General features: G+C 31.3%; 2 protein-coding genes across 2 annotated transcripts; both read left to right on the forward strand.

Annotated features, from left to right (window-relative positions):
• The first annotated feature begins 13683 nt into the window (after window positions 1–13683).
• LOC126665883 (transcription factor MYB1) lies at window positions 13684–16154 on the forward strand. Its single transcript, XM_050358818.2, has 2 exons — window positions 13684–14040; window positions 14618–16154. Exons 1-2 carry the CDS (start codon window positions 13728–13730, stop codon window positions 15484–15486), a joined length of 1182 nt encoding a protein of 393 aa, XP_050214775.1. The 5' UTR covers window positions 13684–13727; the 3' UTR covers window positions 15487–16154.
• A 3248-nt stretch (window positions 16155–19402) lies between these two features.
• On the forward strand, window positions 19403–22239 carry LOC126669510 (uncharacterized). Its single transcript, XM_050362998.2, has 2 exons — window positions 19403–20172; window positions 21662–22239. Exons 1-2 carry the CDS (start codon window positions 19760–19762, stop codon window positions 21900–21902), a joined length of 654 nt encoding a protein of 217 aa, XP_050218955.1. The 5' UTR covers window positions 19403–19759; the 3' UTR covers window positions 21903–22239.
• The last annotated feature ends 2530 nt before the right edge of the window (window positions 22240–24769 follow it).

Genomic DNA, 24769 nt, shown 5'->3' on the forward strand with positions numbered 1-24769 from the left:
AAATAAGAGAATCTATCTTCTGCAAAATTTTCAATCTAGAGCTAGAAAGATGGCCTAATCTGAGATGCCATAGGTTTGAAGAATTTGAAATTTTGCTAGAAAAAGCATTATTACAGAAAACAGATTTTTGAAAGATAAACTGATACAATCCATTCCTCTTTTCAGCTTGCCCAATCATCTTCCAGTTGGATAGATCCTGAATATAGCAGAATGAGGAATTGAAAAGGAGACAAAGATGAGGGTTATTAGTAAGTTTGCTAGCAGAAATGAGGTTGAAGCTGAAAGCAGGTACAAAGAGCACATCAAAAAGAGTTAAGAAATCTGTCAGTTTAACAGATCCTATATGGGTGACTGGAACTTGTTGTCCATTTGGGAGATTTACCTTTACACCAGTTACAGACTTATATGTGTCAAATAGATTGATGGAACAGATTATATGATCTGTTGCACCAGTATCTATAATCCAATTATTATGGAAATTCACAGCAGCATGCATACAAGTATGAATAACAGTACCTGATGTATGGTCTGGATTGAAAGAAGCAGAAAGAGTATTAACATGTGTTGAAGGAGGCACATTTGATGTTCCAGGTGGCTGAATCATGGCTAAAATCTTAGCATATTGTTCTGTGGTGAAGGGAAAAGGAGCTTGATTGCTGCTTTCAATTCTGTGTACTTCTTGCTGAGAAAAGTCAGTGTTGAAGTTTCTACCAGAATTTGCATATGACTGAGGTCCATTGTTTTCAATCTGGACAGAGTTGCTTTGTTTGTTCCTGAACTGGTACCCAGGTGGATACCCATGCTTTTTATAGCATATGTCAACAGTGTGATTGGTGAGTCCACAATAAGAGCACAACTGCTTCTTATTATAATATCCATATTTCTTGCTAGGATTAGGTCCTGTTCCCAGAATTCCCTTTCCCTTTGCATAGAAAACATTTGCTTCATTTGAAACTGAAGCATTATCAGCTTGATCATTGTGCATAGTATAACTATTCTCTGCTGGAAAATTTCCTCTAGCAGCAAAAGCATTGGTTTCAATCACAGCTGATTGTCCAAGGCCTAACTGTCTTTCAAATTGGCTAACCAAAGAAAAAACTTTGTTGATTGGTGGCAATGGCTCCATCATTGTGACTTGTGATTTGATTTGAGAAAAGTTTTCATTCAAACCTCTCAGAAATTTAATGACACGATCATTCTCAATATATCTCTTGATTATATCAGTTACTCCACAAGCACACTTAGTCAAGCATACACAACTAGGTATAGGCCTAAGATTATCCATTTCATCCCAAAATGACTTAACCACTGTATAGTACTCAGTTACAGACAGATTATTCTGTTTCAAAGCATATATTTCTTCATAAAGATCACCAATTCTTGTGGCATCTCCCTGAGAAAACCTTTCCCTAAGATCAGTCCATATATCAAGTGCATTATCTATGCAACCAATACTTTGTCCAATTGCACTAGAAACGGATCTACTAATCCATGAAACCACCATATTATTGCATCTTTCCCATATTTCATACATCGGATCAGTTTTAACAGGCACTGATATGGATCCATCAACAAATTTATATTTGTTTTTCGAAATTAATGCCATTCTCATAGCTCTAAACCAGGTATGATAGTTACCACCAACTAAAACATTGGGAACTAAATTCAGGGATGGATTCTCACCAGGATGAAGAAAATAAGGACTGGATATGGACTCTTCTGGTCGCAACTCTCGTGCATATTGATTCGCCATTGTTACTGCTTCAAGCTTGATTAATGATTAAAGATCAGAGTAATTTTGCGGAAGTATTCAGAAAACTAGTTTCATAGCTCTGATACCATGTTGAGATAAAGAAGAAGAAGAATTGAAGAAGAAGAAGAGGAAGAGAAGTTTTATTAATCTTTAATCATTAGAGATTACAAGAGAAGCATAATCTGCTTTTATAGAAGAAGCAGATAACCGCCTTCTAACAGTCTTAACAGAAAAGGAATCTACTGTTAAAATAACTGCTGCTCTGTGACTAACTAACTAACTTTGTTAGTAACAACCTCTCAACATGAAACACATGAGTACAGCTGTATATGAGCTGGAAATTAGCAATCAGCTTCTCCTACTTGGATTGCTGACTTGGCAGCTTACTTGTATCTGAAGATACATCAGTAACTGCATTATTTCAGCCCCTTTTCAAATGCACCCTGACGTTACAATTTTATCAGTTGCACGCTAATTCGCATCTTTGGTTTTCAATTCCACCATCAAGTACTAAATTGATCTCTTCTCCATTTGGAAAAAATTAAAATAATTCATCCATTTTTAACTTTTTGTGTAGAAAAGAGTAAGGGTTTTTATGAATTTTTTCCGAGTGAAAAGAATCCAATTTAATTTTGAGGGTGTAATTGAAACCCAAAGGTGCGAATTAGGGTGCAACTGACAAAATTGCAACGTCAAGGTGCAACTGAAAAGGGGCTAAAAGGTGTGGGTTTTTTTTGGTGATTAAGCCTTGAATTAATTATGCAATTAAAAGAAGAGGAAACTTCGTTATCTAACGGTTTAAGTTTGGCCAGCAAAATCTTCATAAACAAAGACCATGTTTTAATTTACCAAAGCTGATTGGTTGTGTGTTGTGAAGCAAATAAAGCTATTTTATTTATTTATTCATTAGAAATTTGTTTCTTATGATCGGAGAGAGAGAGGAACGATTGATTGTGGGAAGAATTAAACTAACGACCTAACAATTTACTGATTGATGTTTATACTATTTGCTTTTCATATGACGTCATTCACAATTTCGATCATTTTGCTTAGAAGTCAATGACGTTAGTCCTCGGTTTTTATTTTAATACTTTTAATATTATTCAACCATTTAATTGAAAAATTAATTTCAGTTTGGTTTTAAATTTATTTTTGATAATTATGAATAAGAATTATATTTTTATAAAATTTAATAATTTATTTAATAGAGCTCATTTTTTTTTTCATAATTTTTAAAATTAAAAAAAGAACTAAAAAGTTTATTTAAAAAATTAAAATATAAACACTTATAATAAAAATAAAATAATATTTATTAATCATTAGATATCATAAAATATAAAATTTATATTTATATTAAAAAATATTAAAAGTTAAATTGAATTTATTTTAATGAGTCAGATCATTAGTTTAATTGATTGTAATAAGAAAATATACAAAAATTAAAATAGTAAAGTAAACAAAAGGGAAATACAATTTCCTTTAATTTTTTAAACGTAAAAGAAGGCACTGTAAACTACTATCAATGTTGTTTTCATTATTATATTCCAAGATATTTGAAGAATTCCCATTACAAAATTAAGCTTTATGCATCAATATCTTTGGTATTTTGTTTTTTGTTTGAAACCAAAACATCATGTTTGAATTTTAAAACTATAGAGCCAATTCCAATACTTAATTAAGTTAAATACTTTATAAGTTAACGAGTTATCAATTTATTTCAAAAAAAAAATATCGAATTTTAAATTCACTTCAAAAAATTATAGAATTTTAGATTTATTTCAAAAGGCTAATCACCTTAAAAACTACCGACCTTTCATTTTTTTTTTCAATAACATCCCGACCTTATAATTTCGTCAATTGCACCCTATTTCATATTTTTATATTGCAATAGCACCCTAAAGTATTAAATTGAACTCTTTTCATTTGGATAAAGTTCAAAATAAATCCTTCATATTTTTAAAAAAAACTCTAAATATCATATGATGTTTTAAATTATACGTACAAACTCTCTTTTTTGTAGCAAAAAATATATAAATAAATAAAAGTCACAGCCTCCCTTCCGGATCCGCCGCCGCTCTCCCTCACCGCCTCCGTTCGAATGCCGTCCGTCACCGGTCTTCCATTAGATCTCGTTTTCCATGGGAAAGACGAGCTGGTCTTCCCCATGGAAAGACTAGCGAATCTACTGCTGGTCTTCCCCAGCTCGTTAGATCGTCTTCCCCATGAAGACCAGCAAATTCGCTGATCTTTCTTGGGGAACACGATATGGTCTTCTCCAAGGAAGACCAGATCTGCTGGATTTCCATTGAGAAAGCTAGAACCGAGATAGACAAGATTTAAAAAGAAGATGAGAACAAAAGGATATCTAAGATTCAGATCTTCTCTTTCAGCTGCTATCAGAAAAGAGCCATTTTCGTTAAACTATAACACCCCCAGCTTGATGCATATGGTGGCAAGAATGACCTGATGACACATTTAAGTTGTTTGCAGGTGCTAATGATGGGAAAAGACTCAGAGTCGGCAATATGTAAAATGCCCCCCCCCCCCACCACCCCCAAGAGGCCCATCCATTTTAAAGGAAGGGTCCATCCACATACGACGAGCTAGCAGAAGGTTATATATACCATTTGTAATGAGCATACGACGAAAGAAAAAAATCCAACTGTCTGAAAAAATGTTACAAAAACCCAAAAAGAGTCTAAAGAGTCTTGTCATTCATTTAAATGAAGAAATCATATTGGTCGAAATATTTGAATAATAACACAACAATAGATGCCATGAAAGACAACACCGCAATATACGGTTTCCGAGATAATTTAATTACCAACCCTTTAGAGAGCTATCTGTAATTGATCAACCAATCATAAAATTACATTAATTCTGACGAGAATTGTTTTTCTAATTTTTTTTAATTTGTTCTTTTTAGGCTTAATGGCAAAAAAAACCCAAACCTTTACAACTTGTTGCAATTATATCCAAACCTTTTAATTTTTGCAATAATATCCAAATTGCATTATTTTGTTGTAATAATATCCAAATTGCACTTTTTATATGAATTTTTTTGAGTTTTTTGTCATTTTTTTGGGACTTTTACTATATTATTATACATCAAAACATAATAATAGCCTAATATCTTAATTGAAAACAACAAGTTTAGCCATCAATTTGACTATTATTGCTACAAAAAATGCAATTTGGATATTATTGCAACAACAAAAATGCAATTTGGATATTATTGCAAAAATTAAAAGGTTTGGATATAATTGCAACAAATCGTAAAGGTTTGGGTTTTTTTTACCATTAGGCCTTCTTTTTAAGTTTTTTTTATCTATCTCGTTATGGTTGTACTAATATATCCATCATTCATTTAAAAACAATAATATATAAATATAAAAACTATTGAACTGATTAATTAACTAATTTAATAAGTGAAAAAAATAACTTGGCGGTTTAAAATATCGTCACGACTTAAGTTGCCGAAGTTTTTAAGCTGTAGAAATCTTTTGTTCGTTTTAATTAATCAAATCGTTTCCATACCCTTGCATTTTTCAATTGATCATATATAAATGAATAGTTTATTCTATTAATTTCAACAAATAATTAGACATGAATCAATTTATTTTGAAGAAGAAACATTTGGAGCTCTTCTGTCGCTGTGTTAGGTAGAAGTTGAATGTCTTTTTTTATTCATTTCTGTCAGATAGATGAGAGTTGGCCACTTGTCTTGCTAGTGATGTTTATGAGTCAAAAATCTATTGAAGATATATCTAATATCTTCTCCTACCACTTAAACTTATCGTATTTTCTGTGTCAGCTTATAAAATTCTTTTATTTTTTTAATCTCTTTTTTCATATAATTATATAAATTATAATGTTATTATTAAAAAAATTATAATAATTAATGTTTCCTTAATTTATATATAAAAGTCAATTGTCTGTTCTTAAACGGGACAGAGAAAATATCTATTATTTTTATTATTTTTTATTGACGTTTTAAAATAAATTATAAACAATTAAAAATATTTGTGTATCTGAATTTATAAATATTTAATTAATATAAATTAATTTGCTAAATTTTTTAGTGAAGAGTTCAGCTTTGTAAATTAGATTACTAAATTAATGGAATAATTTGATAAGATTAATGTCAAATTTATAACAATTATAAAAATCCTAAATTGAATGATTTATTGATAAACAAATATTACTTTCTCCATTCCAAAATAATATTACACAACTTTACTTTATTTTTTCTATCATACCTTTTATTAAATGTTATGAATTCACATTTTATATTAATAGTAATAAATGATAAATTTTAATTAAGGACAATATAAAAAAATTAACAATATAAATTATGATTTACAAGGAATATGAACAACTATTTGGGACAAAAAAGAAGAAGAAAATAGACTATTATTTTTGAACGGATTAAATGAACAACTAAAACAATAAAGGGAGTGTAAATTTAAGTTAAAAAATTAAGTAATTTACAATAATATTTCATAAAAATTAATTAATTCTATATTAAATAAATTTTATATTAATTATATATCAGTTAATTCAATATTCTCAGCGTCCATATTTTGTTTTTTGTATATATTTCTTTTCTCTAATATATATTTTTAAGGCTAGGAAGATTTTGCAAATAAATTACAAAGTGATTCGCATAATCTTTCTTTATACAGCAAGCACTTCACATAATCTTTCATTATACATCAAGCACTTCAAAATATATGTATATAAAATAGACCACACGCAGTTTCAAAAATGTCGAACAAAATTTTGCAGGCATGGCATCGTCCCAGGTTGAATTAATTAAAATATTACTTTTAAAAGGCAGAGTTTGTTCTTATCCTACCATACAAATTTGAATTACTTTAATATTTTACAAGTTTATAAAATTGAAATGAACCGAAGTAAATGAAGCAATACAGTTAGCTTAGCTATGGGTAAACCACTGGACGGTATGACAAAGATGTTATCCCAATAAATTATACTCCCTCCGTTCTTTTTTAATTGTCCATTTAGCAAAATATATTTATCTCTAATTAGTTGTCCATTTAGGATTTTAATATTATTTTAACTATTATCTTCCAAATTTACCCATCCCTAATAAATGACTCTATATTTTAACTTAAAAGGCATTTATTAACTAATAGGGTTATATTAGTATTTTTCTTTATAAATTAAGACAAAAGAATCACTATCTTGTTATATGCAATATTGGCTAAATGGACAAATAAAAAATAACGGAGGGAACCCCAAGGCGTATATGAGTTGGTAAGGCGCTCTTCTAGTTTAACTGAGGTCGCAGGTTCGAACCGTACTCATGTATGCAGCCGTTTAAAACTTGGGGTCAGAGTTTGCCTCCCGCAAGGGACCTACACGGCTCGAGTAGGGATTAGTCTGAATGTGGAAGGCTTAAAGGTGCCGTCTCATAGTTGAGACCCGTTCAGAAAACCTCATGGACCCTGTACCAAAAAAAAGAACGGAGGGAGTATGTTTTTCTATTCAAAGTAATTGCATAATTTTTTAGCGTTAGTTCAAACTTCAGATTCAAATTCTTAAAGACTCAAGTTTTTTCAATCGTTTGAAGTATATTAGCAGCGGAACAAGAGATACTGAGATGCAATTGGTGTCAGGAAATTCTTAACTCTTGAATTTTTCCTGGATATTACACACCTGTAAAATTTGTGACTTTCAATTTCTATTTTTGTTTCGTTTCTTTTTCGTAAATCAATCATAGTGTTTCAGTTTGTTTTTCATTTTTTGTAATTTGATCTACGATGTACTTTGACGATTTAGGTTGTAATCCGTCTTTTACCTTAATAAAATAACCTTCTTTGATAAAAAAAAAACATATACATTTTTTAAAATCACTCTCATTGACCTGACGACATATTAAATGTTTGTGTAAGAATATGTATAGTATTTTTCAAAGAACGTTGAATGAAATTAAAAATAAAATTGTACATACTCGACAAAATTACAACACATTAATAATTAAATTTATCGTAATTTAAGCAGACGCTTAAGGTTTTGAATCACTTCCGTGGCTCCAAATGATTTCAAATAATATCTGACTCACCCGAGCCAGCTAATTAAGAGCTTTCTTGCTCGCAATTGATTCGTGCATTCGAGAAGTAAAACATCTAAAACATTTTTACTCTAGCTTTAAAATCGAGCCTTTATCATCATGGACCACTCACGAAACACCAGTCCCTTGTCCTGCCTTAAAAAAGAGCAACATCCCATGTTAGTTTTGTGTAACTTTTTTTGAGGAACCGGTCATTTAAGCCGATAAGTAATGTTCTTTTTTTTTATCAGAATGACCAACTTCTTTTAATATGGCAGCAACGCCAGCTTCATTTCTATGAACCCGCAATTACCAACTGATTATGCAAATATTGCTTTATCATCAGATGACATAATATTAAATCCATGCAACGTTTACTCTTTTAAACCAACTCTAACGCCATGCATGCAGAAATTCAAAAACTTGCCAGGCATGCAGAAATTCAAAAACTAACCAACAAATTTTAGCAACAATGCATTCTTGAAAAATATAATAAATCAATTCTATTATTCTATCACAATCCTTGCAGTACTGAACATTTACTGCAGTTCTGTTTTGCTCAAGTAGAGGGGTTATATGGATGATTTTGTGCGGGTTTGGATTTGACCATTTAGGTTTGGACGGTTTGCGGCCGGACAATCTTGAGTTATAATTTTTTTGAGCAGTTTTGGGTTGAATTGGCTCACTTAACCCAAAAATTAAAATTAAACTTGAAGCTAGAAATCCAAAATCTAAATACGAAATACAAAAGTGAAAAATTGAAATCCGAAACTCGGGACTATAAATACAAAACTCCAAAGTCAAATTCCAAAATCATTTGCTTCAGATAAAATTTTGTGTTTATTCTGTTCAATTAGATATTATAAAAAATCATATTTTCGGCACCGTTTGATTTCAAGACATAAAAAAACTTTAATTAATTATGTTGTGAATCAAACCAAAATACCTGAATCAAAAACCGATCGAACCGACCAATTTCGTTCAGTTTGAAAAAAATAATTCTTTAAAATCTTTATTCATTTCAATTTTGAAAAAGGAACATTCTAATTTAGTTTTTTTGGCTTGGTTTGGTTTTGCACATGCAAACTTAAGTTAAGTTTTAATTTAAACCAAACCAAATAACCAAACCAAAATATTTATCAGACTAGCCAATTTGGTTTGATTTTTTTTTTCAATCGTAGTTGAGTTCGATTTTGAAACAAACAGAAAAGTGATCTGGTTTAGAAAATATAAAATATTAGTTTATTTGGTTATGTTTGGTTCAACTATATTGGTGTGTGAGTGGACATGTGTTTAAATCTCAGTTGAGCATCTCCACTTAAAACTAATTGGTTTTAAGTTGAAATTTAACATAGTTTTAAAGTCTTGTCCATTCATACAATTTCAATTTGGCCCAGTCTACGTGAGATGCGTGAGGAGAGATTGGTTGCTTGGCCCAAACTCGCTATGCGTGAAGGGGTGTGGTTTGATTCAATTCGGTTCAATTTGAAAATATAAAATGTTAGTTTATTTTAGGGCCCTCTCTATGTCGGAAAGCTTGGCGGCTAAAGTAGCCATAACGCTATCTTGGTAAGCTTTTCAAACTAGATCTTGTCGTTCTACCTCAGCCATATAAGCCACTTGAGCAGCTTGAAAAACGAGACACCTCAATTGTTAGTTTTATCAAAATAAAACAAAAATGAACTAATAAAACGAGATACAAGAAATGAGTAATACCTGCAGCGCCAACGAGGTAGAATAGAGGCATAGATCTTTTGGCTCGCACCTCTCATAGATAGCTCAGTCCAAGAGCAAGGTAGTAATCCGAGTCACCCCTAGCCATATCATAATTGTCCAAGCTAACCTCGCCTGAACATTGGGACCTTACCCACTCGGTAAACCGAACTCTAGACAAGTCTATGATACCCTCAGTACTGGTGGACAGTAGAGAACGACCGTGAGCTCAATTTTATGGGTAGTGCCTCTTGGTAGTCGGTCATTGCCAATATCCCGGGCAGTTGGACCATATACTAAGCTAGACGAGTCCAATACTATTGCCGGTTCGAAAGGAAGGGAAGGAGTACTCCACTGCCTAACAAGGATAGTCGGATTAGAAGAGCTATCTGGGTGAACGACGTTTAAAGATGTTGGTTGAGGCGCCGAGGTACCTAAATCAGCTATGTTTTTGCCCAAGGGGGTCTATAGGGCGGGAGTCTGGTGGACAACCTTTGGGTTCCGGGGCGGGTTTGCCGGCTTCTTAGCTCAGGATTTCCTCATTAGTTTCCCAACAAGACGGTTTACGTCAAGATTGTCCACTATCAAAAACAGAAAAAGCGATATATGACATTTATGAAAATTAATGAAATCAGAATAAGCAAGTAAAGAGAAATATGAACTGATAAAAAAATTTGGTTATTTCGGGGACCGTGTTTCCAAAAGTCAAAGGGGACAATGGGGCATATGTTATTAGCATGGCGTCTCGTTGGTCTTGGCAGCAGCGGTAAATACAGTCATATGCTTAGCTCGGTTTTCTCTGTAGTATAAACACTTTGTGATCTTTCGACCATCGTGTACTCATTTGTAAGGAACCCTTTTTTGGTCGAAATGGCGAGAAACCTGAAAGTAGTTGGGTTTCCATTTCTTGAGAGAGGAGGTTACCCTAGTAACCAGTTCATGTAGCTTATCTTTCCTCACTTCGTGAAATCGCATCGAGACATAGCTTTAGTCATTAGTTAAAGTGAACCAGTATAAGGAAGTCCAGAGCCTCATGGTCTGTTTTATCGAGTGTTCCCGTCATAAAGCTAAATAGCATGTATAATGTCGGAGACCGTTGAGGTGAAACTTTCCTAAAGGAATCCTATAGTATGCACTTAACTCGATATGGTCCGGGTCTAGAATGAAACATAGTCTGAAATATAAATGCTCTTGGGTTATCACCTTTGTGTCTTCTTGAGGCTCGTTGTTGCTTCGGGTATTTGAATGAACGAGGGTAAGTTCATATTCCTCAGGAATAAAAAACGTTGTCCTAAAGGCGTCGAGGTACGCCTGGGTGCACCGAGAAGGCACCATGTTGGCAGCAGCGACGTACACAGGAGTCTTAGATGTCCCAGCCGCATCCTCGAGTGCCTCAGCAGAATCGATACCGGGAAGTCATTATTTTCTAAGCTGTGACATTAAACGCTTTTTCTGTCTCGTTAGAAGCATGGTTACTACCCTCACCTATCATACCCTCGTATTCTAGACCCTTTTGTTGAAGAGTGTTCATTTGACATACCTTTAAAAATAAGAAAAAGATAAAAAAAAAGGATGAGATGTGAGATTAAAAGAAAAAAAAAGAAAAAATGAGAAGAATCCTAAAAACCAAAGATCAGAAAAAAGAAAAAAATAAAGAACAAGGACAATTATGAAGAATGTGAAGAACAATTTTCTAGAAAACTAGAAAAAGCAGAAGAACCAAACTAAAATAGGAAATTAAAACATGCACAGACCACAGATGATCCCAACACTAAAATTGACCATTGAATCAGAAATGAAAATAGTAGAATTCTGAAGAACTGAAAAAACATGCAAAATTCATTCGTAAAAAACCAAAAAACTAAAAAACACATTAAATATAACAGGCGAAAATGCAAAAAAAGAAAAAAGAAAGTACATAGATTCAAAGAGAACTTACAAGTAAATTGAGTTGGTTGAATCTGGAAAATCCAAAAAACTAAAGCAAAAGAAAACCACATAAACAAGCATGAAGAAAAAAAATGCCAAAAAACGAAGAATTTTTAGAGAATTCAAAAGTTTGAAAATTTTGGAGAATAAAAAAAATGAATAAGGGAAGAAGAAAAAGTAACAATTTGAAAGAGAGGAAGTTGAAGAATCATAAATTTATTTTTAGTTGCCTCGGTCAACCAAAAGATGCATTGATTTAAGCATTAAAGGTGAATAAATTGACACGTGACATAAGAAATGATAAAAGATAATGGAAAAATAACCGCCAAAGATCAAAGGACACTCCACTACTCGACCGCTCGGGTGCAGCTGTGAAAGACATGACCATGTTAGGTGACTTGTCAATGCCACACCTTATACGCGAGGAATGTGTCAACTGACAACCAACGCTAGAGACACATGTTAGTGCAAAACTTAACCTAATCTAAGTTTATCCACTCAAATATCTAACATATTGAGGGGATGGGTTAGTGATAACGTAGTAATAACACTTCATAAGGCGAAGCAACCTCACTGACAAATAATGTCTATAAGTCTAACAATAACTGGCACATCTCAAACATATTTACTGAGATAAAAATGCAGCTAGTCCTGAGATTAGAACATGCATCTATGTCAGCTCATTCGAGATACATAAGTCATAAACCTTTTCACAGTAGCCTATATATGCTACCGAAACAAGGCTGAGTATAGCTTGGAGAGCATACTCGCCAAACAAAACAAAAGGAACCACAGAAGATTCTCTAACACACAAGAACGTCCCTCGCGTTGCATGCACCTGACACACAATTTGAAGGCATAACAACATTTGCCAGCTCAGTTAACAGAAAGTGGGGTACCAAGGATGGGGAATCTTAAACGATTGGACAAGTGGGTCTGTATAAACCATATTAAGTCCAAACCATGAATTTATTCACCATTTTTACACTTCTTCTTTCTCTTTTCCTTTCTTTTCCTCACTAAACTGACTTGAGTGTCGGAACGAACAGCTTGTAAATCCCATCGATAATCCGTTTGACCTCTTTTCTCTGTCTTCATGTTACGTGGTATCTTGAATTGCTAATGCTTCAGTGAGTTATGAGATATGATCCTCCACTTTTAGGTTCGTTAACGTTTTAATTCTTCCGTTTAGTTTTATTGTTAGCATAAATAAAATTATATTATTATAGAATTTAATGATTTAATGACTTCAATTAATTTTTTTTATTGTTTTAACTTTTAGAAAAAAATAAACTCTCTTTGTCCCGCAAAAATAGAAAAGTAGCCTTTTCACAAGAATTAAGAAACTCGTTAATTATTAATTTATTAGAATATTCCTACAATATCCTTTAAATTTTTTAAGAGTGAATCATTATGGAGCTATTACATTTAATACCCATACAACATAATTATGAGGGTATTTTATAATGTTATTTCAAATAAACATAAAATATGATTATGTTTTCTATTTTATGAAATAAAAAATGACTACTTTTTCTATCTTTATGAGATGGAAGGAGTATATATATTTTAGTTTAAAAAAAATAAATGAAGTAAAAAAATTTAAATTTAAATTTAAATATAAGAAAAAACAAACTAAATTGGATTTACTAAGCCATTAAATATCATAAAATATATTTTTTTATTTATATTTATATCAAAAATAAATTTAAAAGTATAAAATGTAATATTTTTTATTAAATCTGTTGACTTAGTTGACTAACATCAAAAATTAAGAAAATGACATGTTAATGGAAACAAAAATAAATGGTCATATTGTTTGATTTTCAAATAAAAAAGACGATAGTATAAATTCTGACACATATAAAACGTCTAAAATTAAATATCTAAACACGTTACAAATAGTTGATCCTAAGAACCACCACCATAACTTCTATACGTAAATAAATTGTAATTTTTTAGAAATATAAATTTTATAGTTTATTACTTTCATATCTTACCTAATTCAGAATCATTAAAATATAATTAATATAGATTTTTATGTTACTGAATATTAACTTCTTGAGAAGTAATATCGTTTAACAAAGGAAATTCAATAAATCTCTTACTCTTTCTAGGATGTAAATGCAAAATAGTAAACTTGAGGCGTCATAATTCCTATTAAACAAAAACATTAGCCTATAAAAGCTATTATCCCTAGTCAGTGTCGTTTTACCACTATTTGACTCGTGCACTTAACTAAACACATATTTTGACATGAAGACAGTTATCGACATCGACGGCGCCAATTCGGGACGAGGCGGCAGCGGTGGTGGCGGAGAAGATGGCAGCGCCGCCAGTGGAGACGACATATTATTGGCAGTAGGAGACAATCAAGCGTGCAGTAAAGACCGAGTTAAAGGACCATGGTCACCTGAAGAGGACGCGATTCTTGGCCGATTAGTTAGTAAATTTGGCGCGAGGAATTGGACTTTAATCGCTCGTGGCATTTCCGGCCGATCTGGAAAGTCTTGCCGGTTGCGGTGGTGTAATCAGCTTGATCCAGCTGTTAAACGCAAGCCTTTTACTGGTAAAAGTTTTAATCTTTTTTCTGGGTTTTACTTGTTTAATGAATTTAGGGTTTGGATTAAGATAATTGTGAGTCTGAAGTGATGCCAATTTGATTTTTTGTATAAGTTAGAAAATTGGTATATGCATGTGAAATTGTTGAAATGTTAGTTCAAGTTCTTATTTTGAAAACTTTATTTAAGTTAATAGGCTATGTTTGGTTTGGTTCGTGGAATAGGTGCGGGTTGAAATAGCTATTCGACCTTGCATTTGTACTAATATAATCATGGAAGGGTTGTGAGATTATGATGTGTTCATACAGACACGCGTACATTCTGATGCTCGATGAGTGACATTAAACTAGTTTCTATTTTGTTAAGATCAGGTTTTGTTGTTTCGTGTGTACCTAACTTCAACGTCGTGTCACCCTAATAACTCTACTCGAGCACTGATATCGTAAAAGGAGAATGTGTTTTCTGTTTTTTCAATTGAGACATAATTATTTTGGAAGGCTTATGTGTTTCTACTTGCAAAGCTAAAATTATCCAATGTGATAATGCTTCGTAGTGAACAAGGTTTATGAACTAAATTTATTGCAGATGAGGAGGATCGCATCATAGCTGCAGCTCATGCAATCCATGGAAACAAATGGGCGGTTATTGCAAGACTTCTTCCGGGGAGAACAGATAATTCAATTAAGAACCATTGGAACTCCTCTCTAAGACGCAAGGGTACAGAGCGTCACAGGAAGAGGTTTTCTTCTATAAAAATGGACCAAGTTGCTTGCGTGGACAAAGCGGAAGCATCATCTGAAGAAACTCTTTCTTGTGGGGACGCCAGTTCTTCCAAATCATTGGAAGGAAAAGAAGTAAGCTCTCTGGATAACGTAGATGATCGGTGTGAAGAAATGGCAGCGTCACAGATTCAATCAATTAATGAAGCAAAAGAAGTGCCTACTCTTTTTCGTCCTCTGGCACGTGTCAGTGCATTCAATGTCTATAATTCTATGGATGGCTCAGAAGTTGCTTCACCATGTTTAAGGCCAGTTCCAGTCAATGAACCCGTATTTCAAGCTTCAACACCATATGATGGGATCTATAAATTTCATGATTGGGTTTACAACGAGCAGCTGGTTCCTCACCATTGTGGCCATGGCTGTTGTGAGGCACAAAAAGGCAGTGATCGTCACAATACTCTGTTAGGCGCAGAATTTGTGGATTTCTTAGAATCCCCATCTTTTTCAAGCTACGAGTTAGCTGCAATAGCCACAGATATTAGTAACCTTGCTTGGCTTAAGAGTGGATTGGAGAATAACAATGTCAGAGTCATGGGTGAAACAGTTAGCAGGATAACTCCTCATGGATCTCAAGTGCGCGTGAGACGTCTTGAAGAAAGCAGAAGAAGTAGTGATTTCCCTTTTGATGAAGAGAAGAGCAGGTTAAGGGGTGTAGTAACCGATATGCCATGAGCATAAATCAGTTTCCGTTTTTGTATGCCATGCTAACATTAGGGTTTTGGATTGACATGAGCAATTGCATCTTCGTGTATAACAGGGTGTTGCAAGCGGATAGAACATGATTCAGAAAAAGATTCGGAATTCAACTCGGCATTGTGTGATTGAGTGACTTACAATTTCTTCAAAAGCTTGCCATGGATAATAACATAACCAGAAAGAAGAAAAGAAAAGGTGCAACAGGTAGGGGTGGTAGGGGTGTGCAATCAGTTGTTCAAACTGAACCGAAATTTGAAATTTTTCCAAAACCAAACCGAACTGAGCTTATAAGGATTTAAAATTTCAAACTGAACCGAAGAGAAATTGTCGGTATGGTTGATTTTTTTGGTTTGGTTCGATTTGTACCAAAACTTCACTGAAAGTTCTTACGTCCAAAACTGAACCAAAATAAAAAAAAACTAAATTTTTTCAATAAGGTCAAGCTGAACCGTATTATTTGGCTATTCGGTTTGGTTATGTTTTTGCACACTCTAGAAACAGGTGTTGCTCCACAACATTTTCTAGTTACCATGGGACCCTGAAATCAGTTCCTGCTTTCAGTGATGTATAGAATAACATTCTGATTATTACCAAGGCCTGAATGCTTTTGATTACGGAATAACAAAGCCGTGAATTTCTGGGAATTTGTATTTCTTTGGTTGCATTGGTACAGTTCAAGAAAGGTGGGAGGGGTAAACATTCAAACTATTCATGGAAGCCATTAATTTGAATGCATGAGTGTGTATATAAAAATGCTCTCAAATCTAGTGTCATTTATTATAATCATGAACACATGCATAATTTGGAGCTCTGTATTTAAATCCTGCTTCAATTACTGATTTAGTTTAAATTATTGCCCATTTTCAGTATCGCTGTCTCTGCGATCATGTGTTGTGAATTTAAACTCAATAAAAGTTAATGATAATTCATTCAAAAATATAAAGTAAATAGCAAAATAACAAAAGATATTTTAGTTAATGGTTCAAGTAATCTAGTTTTTTACTGTTAACGTTTTTCGTCAGTTTTAATGTCAACACAAAATCAGTAACATGTAATATACTAACTAATTTAATTTTTTCAATCTTTTTTTATACTAATTTTTATTTTCTCAACATTGTTTCTTTCTAATTTTAATGTTTTTTATTTTATTTCACGTATAATGTGGTTTTCTTTCTTAATGCTAAAATCAACCAAATATCAACACAATATCAACACAAAATCAACACAAAATCAACACTGTAGCATTACAATAATTCATCATTATTTTCTTTTTCACTAATGCTAAAATCAACAAAATATCAACATAAAATCAACAGAACATCAACACTTTAACAGTGTAATAATTCAACATAATTATTCGTCTTCTTTCCAATGTTAACATATCACTATCCAGTCTCAGTTAAATTTTTATTTTTTTTAGTTTATTTCACGGATAATATTTTCTTATTTGTCAATGATAAGACCAAACAAATGTTAACTGATATTAACATAAAATCAACAACACTGGAAAATTACAATAATTCAGCAATTAACCATTATCAAAAAATCGCGTTGCTGAATAAAAAAAACGCAGAAATACAACTAATCACATTAAAAATGCAGAAATAACAGATTTTTATTTAATAAAATCACAAAATTATTTTATATAACATGAAGAGCTAATGTTTATATATGTTTAATGATGAAAAATTAATGTTATATAAAAACAGTAAAAAAGAAAATAAAATGTAGATCTAAAAGAAGAAGAAGAAGAATAAGAATAACAATAAATTTCAGATCGAAAATTAAAATAAAAAACGACAATAAGAAGTAACGCAACAACAACAAAAAGAAGTCATTTTACAATATCATAAACAACATTTTTTCTCGCCGAAACGTTGTGCGAATCTTCAGCACCAACAACGGCGAAAAGAGAAATAATACTAATGAGACTTGGAGCGATGTCAAACGGAGGCGTTGAGAGGGATGTATGAGGGCGACAGATCTGAAAGAGTTGGAGGCGTCTGTGAAATCTGAGAGATTGAAGAAATAAGTTGAGAGATATGAGAGAAATTGATGCCGATGAGAGAAAAAATAATTATAATTATGTGAGTTTTTATTATTAGTGTTATATATATAGTGATAGTATAAAAGTAATAATATTTTTCGTGTGTGGTAGTTTAGGAATATGAAACTCTAATGCATATAAAAGTAAATATGGTTAATGTAAAAAAATTACAAATTTTACATGTTTTTTCATTTTAATCACGCAGTTTAAATTTTTCCATTTTTATGCACGAACTATCACTTTTTTTTAAATTCTTGCATGGTGCTGAGGTTGCACTCATTTATTGGTGTAAAATGACCCCCATCTCAACGAATTACACCAATAGAGACGTGACACCTCAGCACGGTGCATAAATTTGAGAAAAAGTGGTAGTTGTGCATGAAAATAAGAAAATTTAAACTGCGTGATTAAAATGAGAAAACGTGTAAAGTTGATGAATTTTTATGATATTAACCCAACTAAATATATGCCAAATCTTGGTTATTTGGATAAGAAGCCCATAAAAATACAGTCCAATCAGATTGGACTAGTTGACCCAAATTAAATAGTCGGTAAACTGGTGATCGACTCGGTTGATGTTAAACCATGTATAAATTTATTATTTTATATATAATTTACTTAATTGGTTTAACTGACGGCTGGATTAGTAGTTATACTGGTTGAATTGGCAATTATACTAGTTGATTCAACGGTTGAACCGCCGATCCAACCCAATTAACCGGTGGCTTCGATGTTTCAGCTTCTAATATAAAGGTTTAAATTTGACGTTAAAAATAGAAAATAATAACATTGTTGGGTATTTTATTTTTATTTTATTTTAAAATAAACATTTCTAAAAAGTTATTTTTGAAAAACTATAACTTAAATTAACATTTAAAATAATCATGAGTTTTAAATTACATAAATGCTCCATTTTATAAAATATTATTTATTATATAAATTTTAAATTATATCAGAAAAATTATTACTCTTTCTATTTTAATTGTTAAATTTTGTTTTTAGATGGTCCATTTTAATTGTCAATTTTGATTTCTATTATATTTTTAGCTAGAATTTGTCATCTTATCTTCTGTTTTTTTATTAATTTTAAAACAGTGTGAAGAATAAATATGATATAGAGATATAAAAATAAAATAAAATTTTAGTAATTTTTTTAAAACAATGTATAAATACAATTGACATTTCAATCCATTAAAGGCAAAAATACTGAAAACTCCCCCACCTTTGAACTTTTTTTCAATTCCACCACTACCTAGGAGAATTTTCAATTGCACCCTATTTAAGGTTTTCAGTTTTCATCTGTATCCTAAAATAAAAAAAAATTAATAATTTAATTAATTTAAGGATGAAATTATTAAAACCAACTAAATATAGGGATTGTATCATTATTTTTTTCATTTGAAAAATACAAATAAATTAATATATGAAGGAATAATTTAGACTTTTTTCTAAATGAAAAGATGTCATTTTAGTCGATTGGGGTACAGACGAAACTGAAAACTCTAAATAGGATGTAATTGAAAATTCTCCTACGTGGTGGTGCAATTGAAAACAAAGTCAAAGGTGGGGTGTTTTAAGTATTTTTGCCTAAATTTAAAAACAAAACGACACTCTAATTTTATTAAAGATATAGAATCCGGATTCCATCCCAACACCACCAAATCCTCCCGTGTCTTTTTTTTTACCATAAGGTGTTTTGAACAATTCTAATTATAAAATAACATTTTTAAATTTTTTACATTCAGATTAATGTGCGCTGGAATGGGATAAATTCTCTACATCTCTTTAATTCTTCTTTGTCTTTTAATTTTAACTTTATTAAATAAAATATATTTTTCCCACTTTTGTCATTCAATGAAATCTCCTTGAATTAACATTGAAATTTCACGTCAGTTCATAGTCCAAAGTCTCTTGTCTTCCTCTCAAAGACCAAAAAAACACCTTCTCTCTCTATCTTCATTCATTCCTCACTTATTAATAAATTAGTTAGCATTCAATTAAAGCTTTTACATGTAAATATTTTAATTTTTTTGTTGTTTTGTTGGGTTTTTGAATTTGGTGAGCTAATGCAAATAAAATGTTAATGGAGTTGCAGAAAATCCCACCTAATACAGTACCCATTTACTCAAATCTTCAAACTTTATAAGAAAGTTTGATTCTTTGTCATCCATAAGAAAACCCAGTTCTTCAAAACCAATAAAAATGTCAGCTTTAGAAATACCCCACAACTTGGATTTAGAACAGGGCAGTGATGGAACATGTTTTTCTGATGCAGAAGATGACGGGTCTTGTTATTCTCAATTCTATTCAACTACAGCTGATGATTATAGTTTCTCTTGTGTGTCTGATCTTGAGATTCTAGACAATGGCGTTGGTTATGATTCGAGAAGAGTTTCATCAGTGTCTGATTGCTCTGTGGAGATTGAAACTGGTGTGTCTGAAATTAAACTGCATTTGGGTGTTGTTGAGAGAATTTGTAGGATTTGTCATTTGGGTTTAGAGAGTAATAGCCATGAATCCGGTATTCCTATTCAATTGGGTTGTTCTTGTAAGGATGATTTAGGTGCTGCTCATAAACAATGTGCTGAAGCTTGGTTCAAAATCAAAGGAAACAAGTAAGTACATAGTAAAATTTTTCCTTTTCCTTTTCTTTTTGTTTTGATTATTGTTATTTTATTAAAATTGGTGATATTTGGTTTTGTTTGTTTGCAAAAGATGGTGAATTTACCCTGTAATAGTTTGTTTATAGAGTTAGTTAATCTAGTTACTAGCTGGGTAGCACGGACACATAACGGGAAAACGGGACATTTGGACACCGACAAGGCGAAGGCGAAACGACACTGGTTTAAGGTTTTCTATTAAAACTGAAGTTTTGTGTCCAAACACTAAGTGTCAGACATGTTTCCGAAAATGTTGATCGAGTGAAGTGTACATGCTACTAGGTTACTAGTTAGTGAAATTTCACTTAAATTATTCAAGAATTGTTGGTGATAAGTGTCTGCCAATAGGGAGTCTGAGTTACTATACAAGAGGTTAATACTTAGCTAACTTTTGATCATTTAATATTGAAGAAATGAAGAGAGATTTTGTCCAACATTAGAACAATTTTATGGAAAAAGTAAAGCAAAACATCAAGATTCTAGTTCTTATGATATGTCTAATTGCACCGACAATTTAGTGCCAGTCTGTCTTCTTTTTTTCCATGTTTAGGAATCTTTGCTTTGCTCTTTTATGACTCACATTTCTTTTTGAGTATGGAGATTTGACTCTTGTTGATGTGGACATTTATAATTGTTATAGATGCTTATTTACTGTAAGCAGTCCACCATATAGAATTATTATACTAATTTGCAAAATGAAGATCCAGACATTTTGGCAAATGAAAATTGACTTGAAATACCGAGTATAAGGTGATTTTTGTATGCGCACTAAATGATTCTAAAATTAGGTAGATGGTTCTTGCGATTCTTATGAGATGCTTGCAAATGGTTATTTATACACTTAGATTGGTTGTTCTTTAATTAGAAGGAACTATGAAGGACATAGCAAAGGGATCCGGTGGGGAATTTTTTTCTCGAAATTGAACACGAGATGAAACTACTTGGTTTAGAATCCATGTCGGCTTGTAATGAAAAGAAAAAAACATGCTGTTTGTAGTAGTGGTCAGAAATTGCATTCGATATTTCAGCTTTTAATTTCTTGTGATTCTTTATCCGAGCAGTTGTTGTGTCTTGACTTGATAAACGGTGACTTGTTTGATGCCCCTATTTTTCGGCTAGCTGTATTCTTGCTTACATTATTTAGCCTTAAGATATTTATTGTAATGCTGCTAATGCAAATTGACATCAACTGTTTCTGCTTTTCTTTACATCCCTGCTGCGGTTTTTTCTAATATCAGTTTATCGAGTGCAAAGTTGAGAAGTAGTGTAAAATCTTAAAAGTTGAAAATATGATCGCATATCCATAGTTTACCTAATTGTAACTTTCATTTCACCACTTAGGAATATTGTAGTTGCTCGATTTAGGTCTTTCTATCAATAAAAATTTCTCATTTATGTATTAGGATCTTTCATATTTATTGACTTTGTTTGATATCATGAACAGGACTTGTGAGATATGTAATTCAATTGCTCGTAATGTTGTTGGAATACATGAGAATGAAACAATAGAGCAATCAAATGAGGCAAGTAATGCTGTAACAGCAGCTGCAGTCTCAGCTTCAGTACCCCATTCAGAGACACGAAGCCTCTGGCGCGGCCACCGCTTTCTTAATTTTCTACTTGCTTGCATGGTATTTGCATTTGTCTTATCATGGCTCTTTCACTTTAATGTTCCCTCATCATAAATGTAAAAAACATTTTCATTGAATATTAAGAGGCCGCCTCCTCTAAACCCTAAATCCTCTGCAAACGAGCAAAGAAGAAGAAGAAAAAAAAAGATAGTTAGAGACAATGATGTCAAGTAACAAGTATATAAGTAGTCATTTACATATTTGTTCTCAGTTACTACAACATCGAAAGCTTATCATATATCTACAGATGCACACTCGTTATTGTCATTGTCCGAAGTTGTTTATGGACTAGTACTAGCTTAGAGATCAACTGTTTGACTCAATTTACTACTAAAGCTTTGTTTTCCTTCAAAATTACTATTAATTATAAGTACTTGGACGTTGGATTTGATTTGTTCCCTTGTCGCAATTCTTGTTTGATCGGTTTGACTTAGATGTTCATGGGTCTGGTTATCCGGTCTGCTTGCCAAGACCTATCTCCTAGGGCCGGGTTTGAGTTCCAAGCTTAGCCTGAGCCCCTGGAAAATGCCCGTGCATATTTTTGTTAGTACTCATGTAAGCACAAAAAAGTCCGGTTCGTACCCACATATATCGAGTGTAAAGGCCGGGATTATGTAGCAAATATAAAAGGGTTTTTTTACGCAAATCCCTCAAAAGAGGGTCTCATTTATGTTAGTGACTCATAATATTTTTTTTTGCAAAAATCTCTCAAAGAAATAAAAAAGTTTCTATTAATCCTTCATACCCCAAAAATAAGTGAATTCATAATAGAACATGACAATCTTACCCTTCATTAATTAAAACACGTGAAAGTGGTTGATTAACTGCATGTTGGATTTATAATAGAATAGGATAACCTTGCCCTTCATTTGTTAAAACACGTACATGTTATCTACACTGCAAGCAAAAACTTACTCTTTTTTTTATTTTCTTTTAAACCCTCTTTTTATAACTGTTCACGCAGGCAAAAATTAAAAATGTCTCCCAGGCACGTGTAGTTGCAAACAAATTATCTTTAAAAAATTTACTAATTAAATGTAATATATTTTGGCTAATTGAAAAATTTGAATTTAATATATTTTTATTTAATTAAAATTGCCTGTTAATCTTTTTGAAATTAAAGTTGCCTTTGAGCTGTATCTGCCAACTTCATATTAAATTCTCATCAAATTATTTGTCTTCTTAACACATTTTAAAAATTGAATTTTTCGGTGATATTTTGTTAAAATTAATATGTAAATCAAAAGATAATATCTTCCCATTAAATTCAACATGAATTTTTTTAATCATGTGCCATGAGTTTAACTTATGATTGGTAGTTGATTTTAAATTAGATGTATTGTTATCACTGCTAATACTTTGATTTAATAGTTCAGTTTGTTTTATAGTCTACCTATTAAGAATGGACCTATTATCAATTAAGAGAAATAAATTATTTAACTAATTTACTTTTGATAAGACTTAATTAGTTTTTTTTTTTCAGGTTTATTATAAATTTATTTTTACTATTATAAATTTTTATTAAATTATTTTAATTAGACTCAATTTATTTAAAATTTATCATCTATTTATCAAAAAAATTGTTTCGAATTAACATTTACATTGAGTTGACAATAGATTCATACTGAGTTGATATTTGGTTTACATATATTGAGGTTATATTAAGTTTACATTGAATTCATATTAAGTTAATTTTTAAAATTATAATAATTTACAAAAGAAATTATTTCGGATTGACATTGAGTTGACATTAAATTTTCATTGAGTTGACATTGAGTCGAGATTGAGTTAATATTAAGTTTACATTGAGTTGATATTAAGTTATATTTCAAAAATATAATAATTTACTAAAAAAATTACTTCGAATTGACATTAAGTTTACATTGGTTTGATATTAGGTTTATATTGAGTTGACATTAGCTTGACATTGAGTTTACATTGCTGATATTAAGTTGACATTGAATTTATATTGAGTTCACATTAAGTTCACATTGAATTTATATTGAGTTCACATTAAGTTCACATTGAGTTCACATTGTTGATATTGAGTTTACGTTACGTTCATACCGACCACAATATAATATTTTTTAACAATTTTACCTTCAATTTAATTACTATTACTTTATTTGTCATTTTATATATTTATTTTAATAGTGTAATTTTTAAATAAATTAATTTAATTAGAGTGAGTTAATTTTAAATTTATAATTATTTTACTAAATTTTTTATTTAAAATCAGTTTACATTGAGTTGATATTAAGTTCACATTAAGTTCATATCAAGTTTACATTGAGTTTACATTAGGTTTATATTGAGTTCATATTAAATTTACATTGACCACTAGGAATTTTTTTTAAAAGTTTCTTTCAATTTAGTATTAGTTTATATGTCACTTTAGAAATTTATTTGATTATATCAAATTAATTTTAAATTTATAAAAATTTATTAAAAAAATTATATTAAGTTGACATTAAGTTTACATTACGTTCATACCGACCACCTTAGATTTTTTTTTAAAATCACTTTTACTTTACTATTAGTTTATTTGTCACTTTATAAATTTATAATAGTGTAAAATTTTAATAAATTAATTCAATTATAGTAAGTTAATTTTATATTTATAATCAGTTTACTAAAAATTTATTTTAGATTAGTTTATATTGAGTTGATATTAAATTTACATTGAGGTTATATTAAGCTCACATTGAGTTGATATTAGGTTCATATTGAGTTTATGTTAGTTTACACCGACCACTACGAGGAATTTTAAAATGTTTACTTTCAGTTTACTATTAATTTATTAGGCTTAAATGCACCAAAAAATCACCAACTTTCGCGTGTTTTTGGTATGTAATATAATTTTTTAATTTCGGGAAAAAGGTAAATGAACTTTCAAAATTTTGCAATTAAAGACACCGACA

The sequence above is a fragment of the Mercurialis annua genome, linkage group LG1-X, assembly GCF_937616625.2.
Source record: "Mercurialis annua linkage group LG1-X, ddMerAnnu1.2, whole genome shotgun sequence".
Taxonomy (NCBI): domain Eukaryota; kingdom Viridiplantae; phylum Streptophyta; class Magnoliopsida; order Malpighiales; family Euphorbiaceae; genus Mercurialis; species Mercurialis annua.

Excerpts from the sequence above, each read along its gene's own strand:
- LOC126665883 (XM_050358818.2), top strand. The coding sequence starts at position 13,728 with ATGAAGACAGTTATCGACATCGACGGCGCCAATTCGGGACGAGGCGGC. Across the intron at positions 14,041-14,617 it reads TAAACGCAAGCCTTTTACTG|ATGAGGAGGATCGCATCATA; the intron begins GTAAAAGTTTTA and ends AATTTATTGCAG.
- LOC126669510 (XM_050362998.2), top strand. The coding sequence starts at position 19,760 with ATGTCAGCTTTAGAAATACCCCACAACTTGGATTTAGAACAGGGCAGT. Across the intron at positions 20,173-21,661 it reads TTCAAAATCAAAGGAAACAA|GACTTGTGAGATATGTAATT; the intron begins GTAAGTACATAG and ends TATCATGAACAG.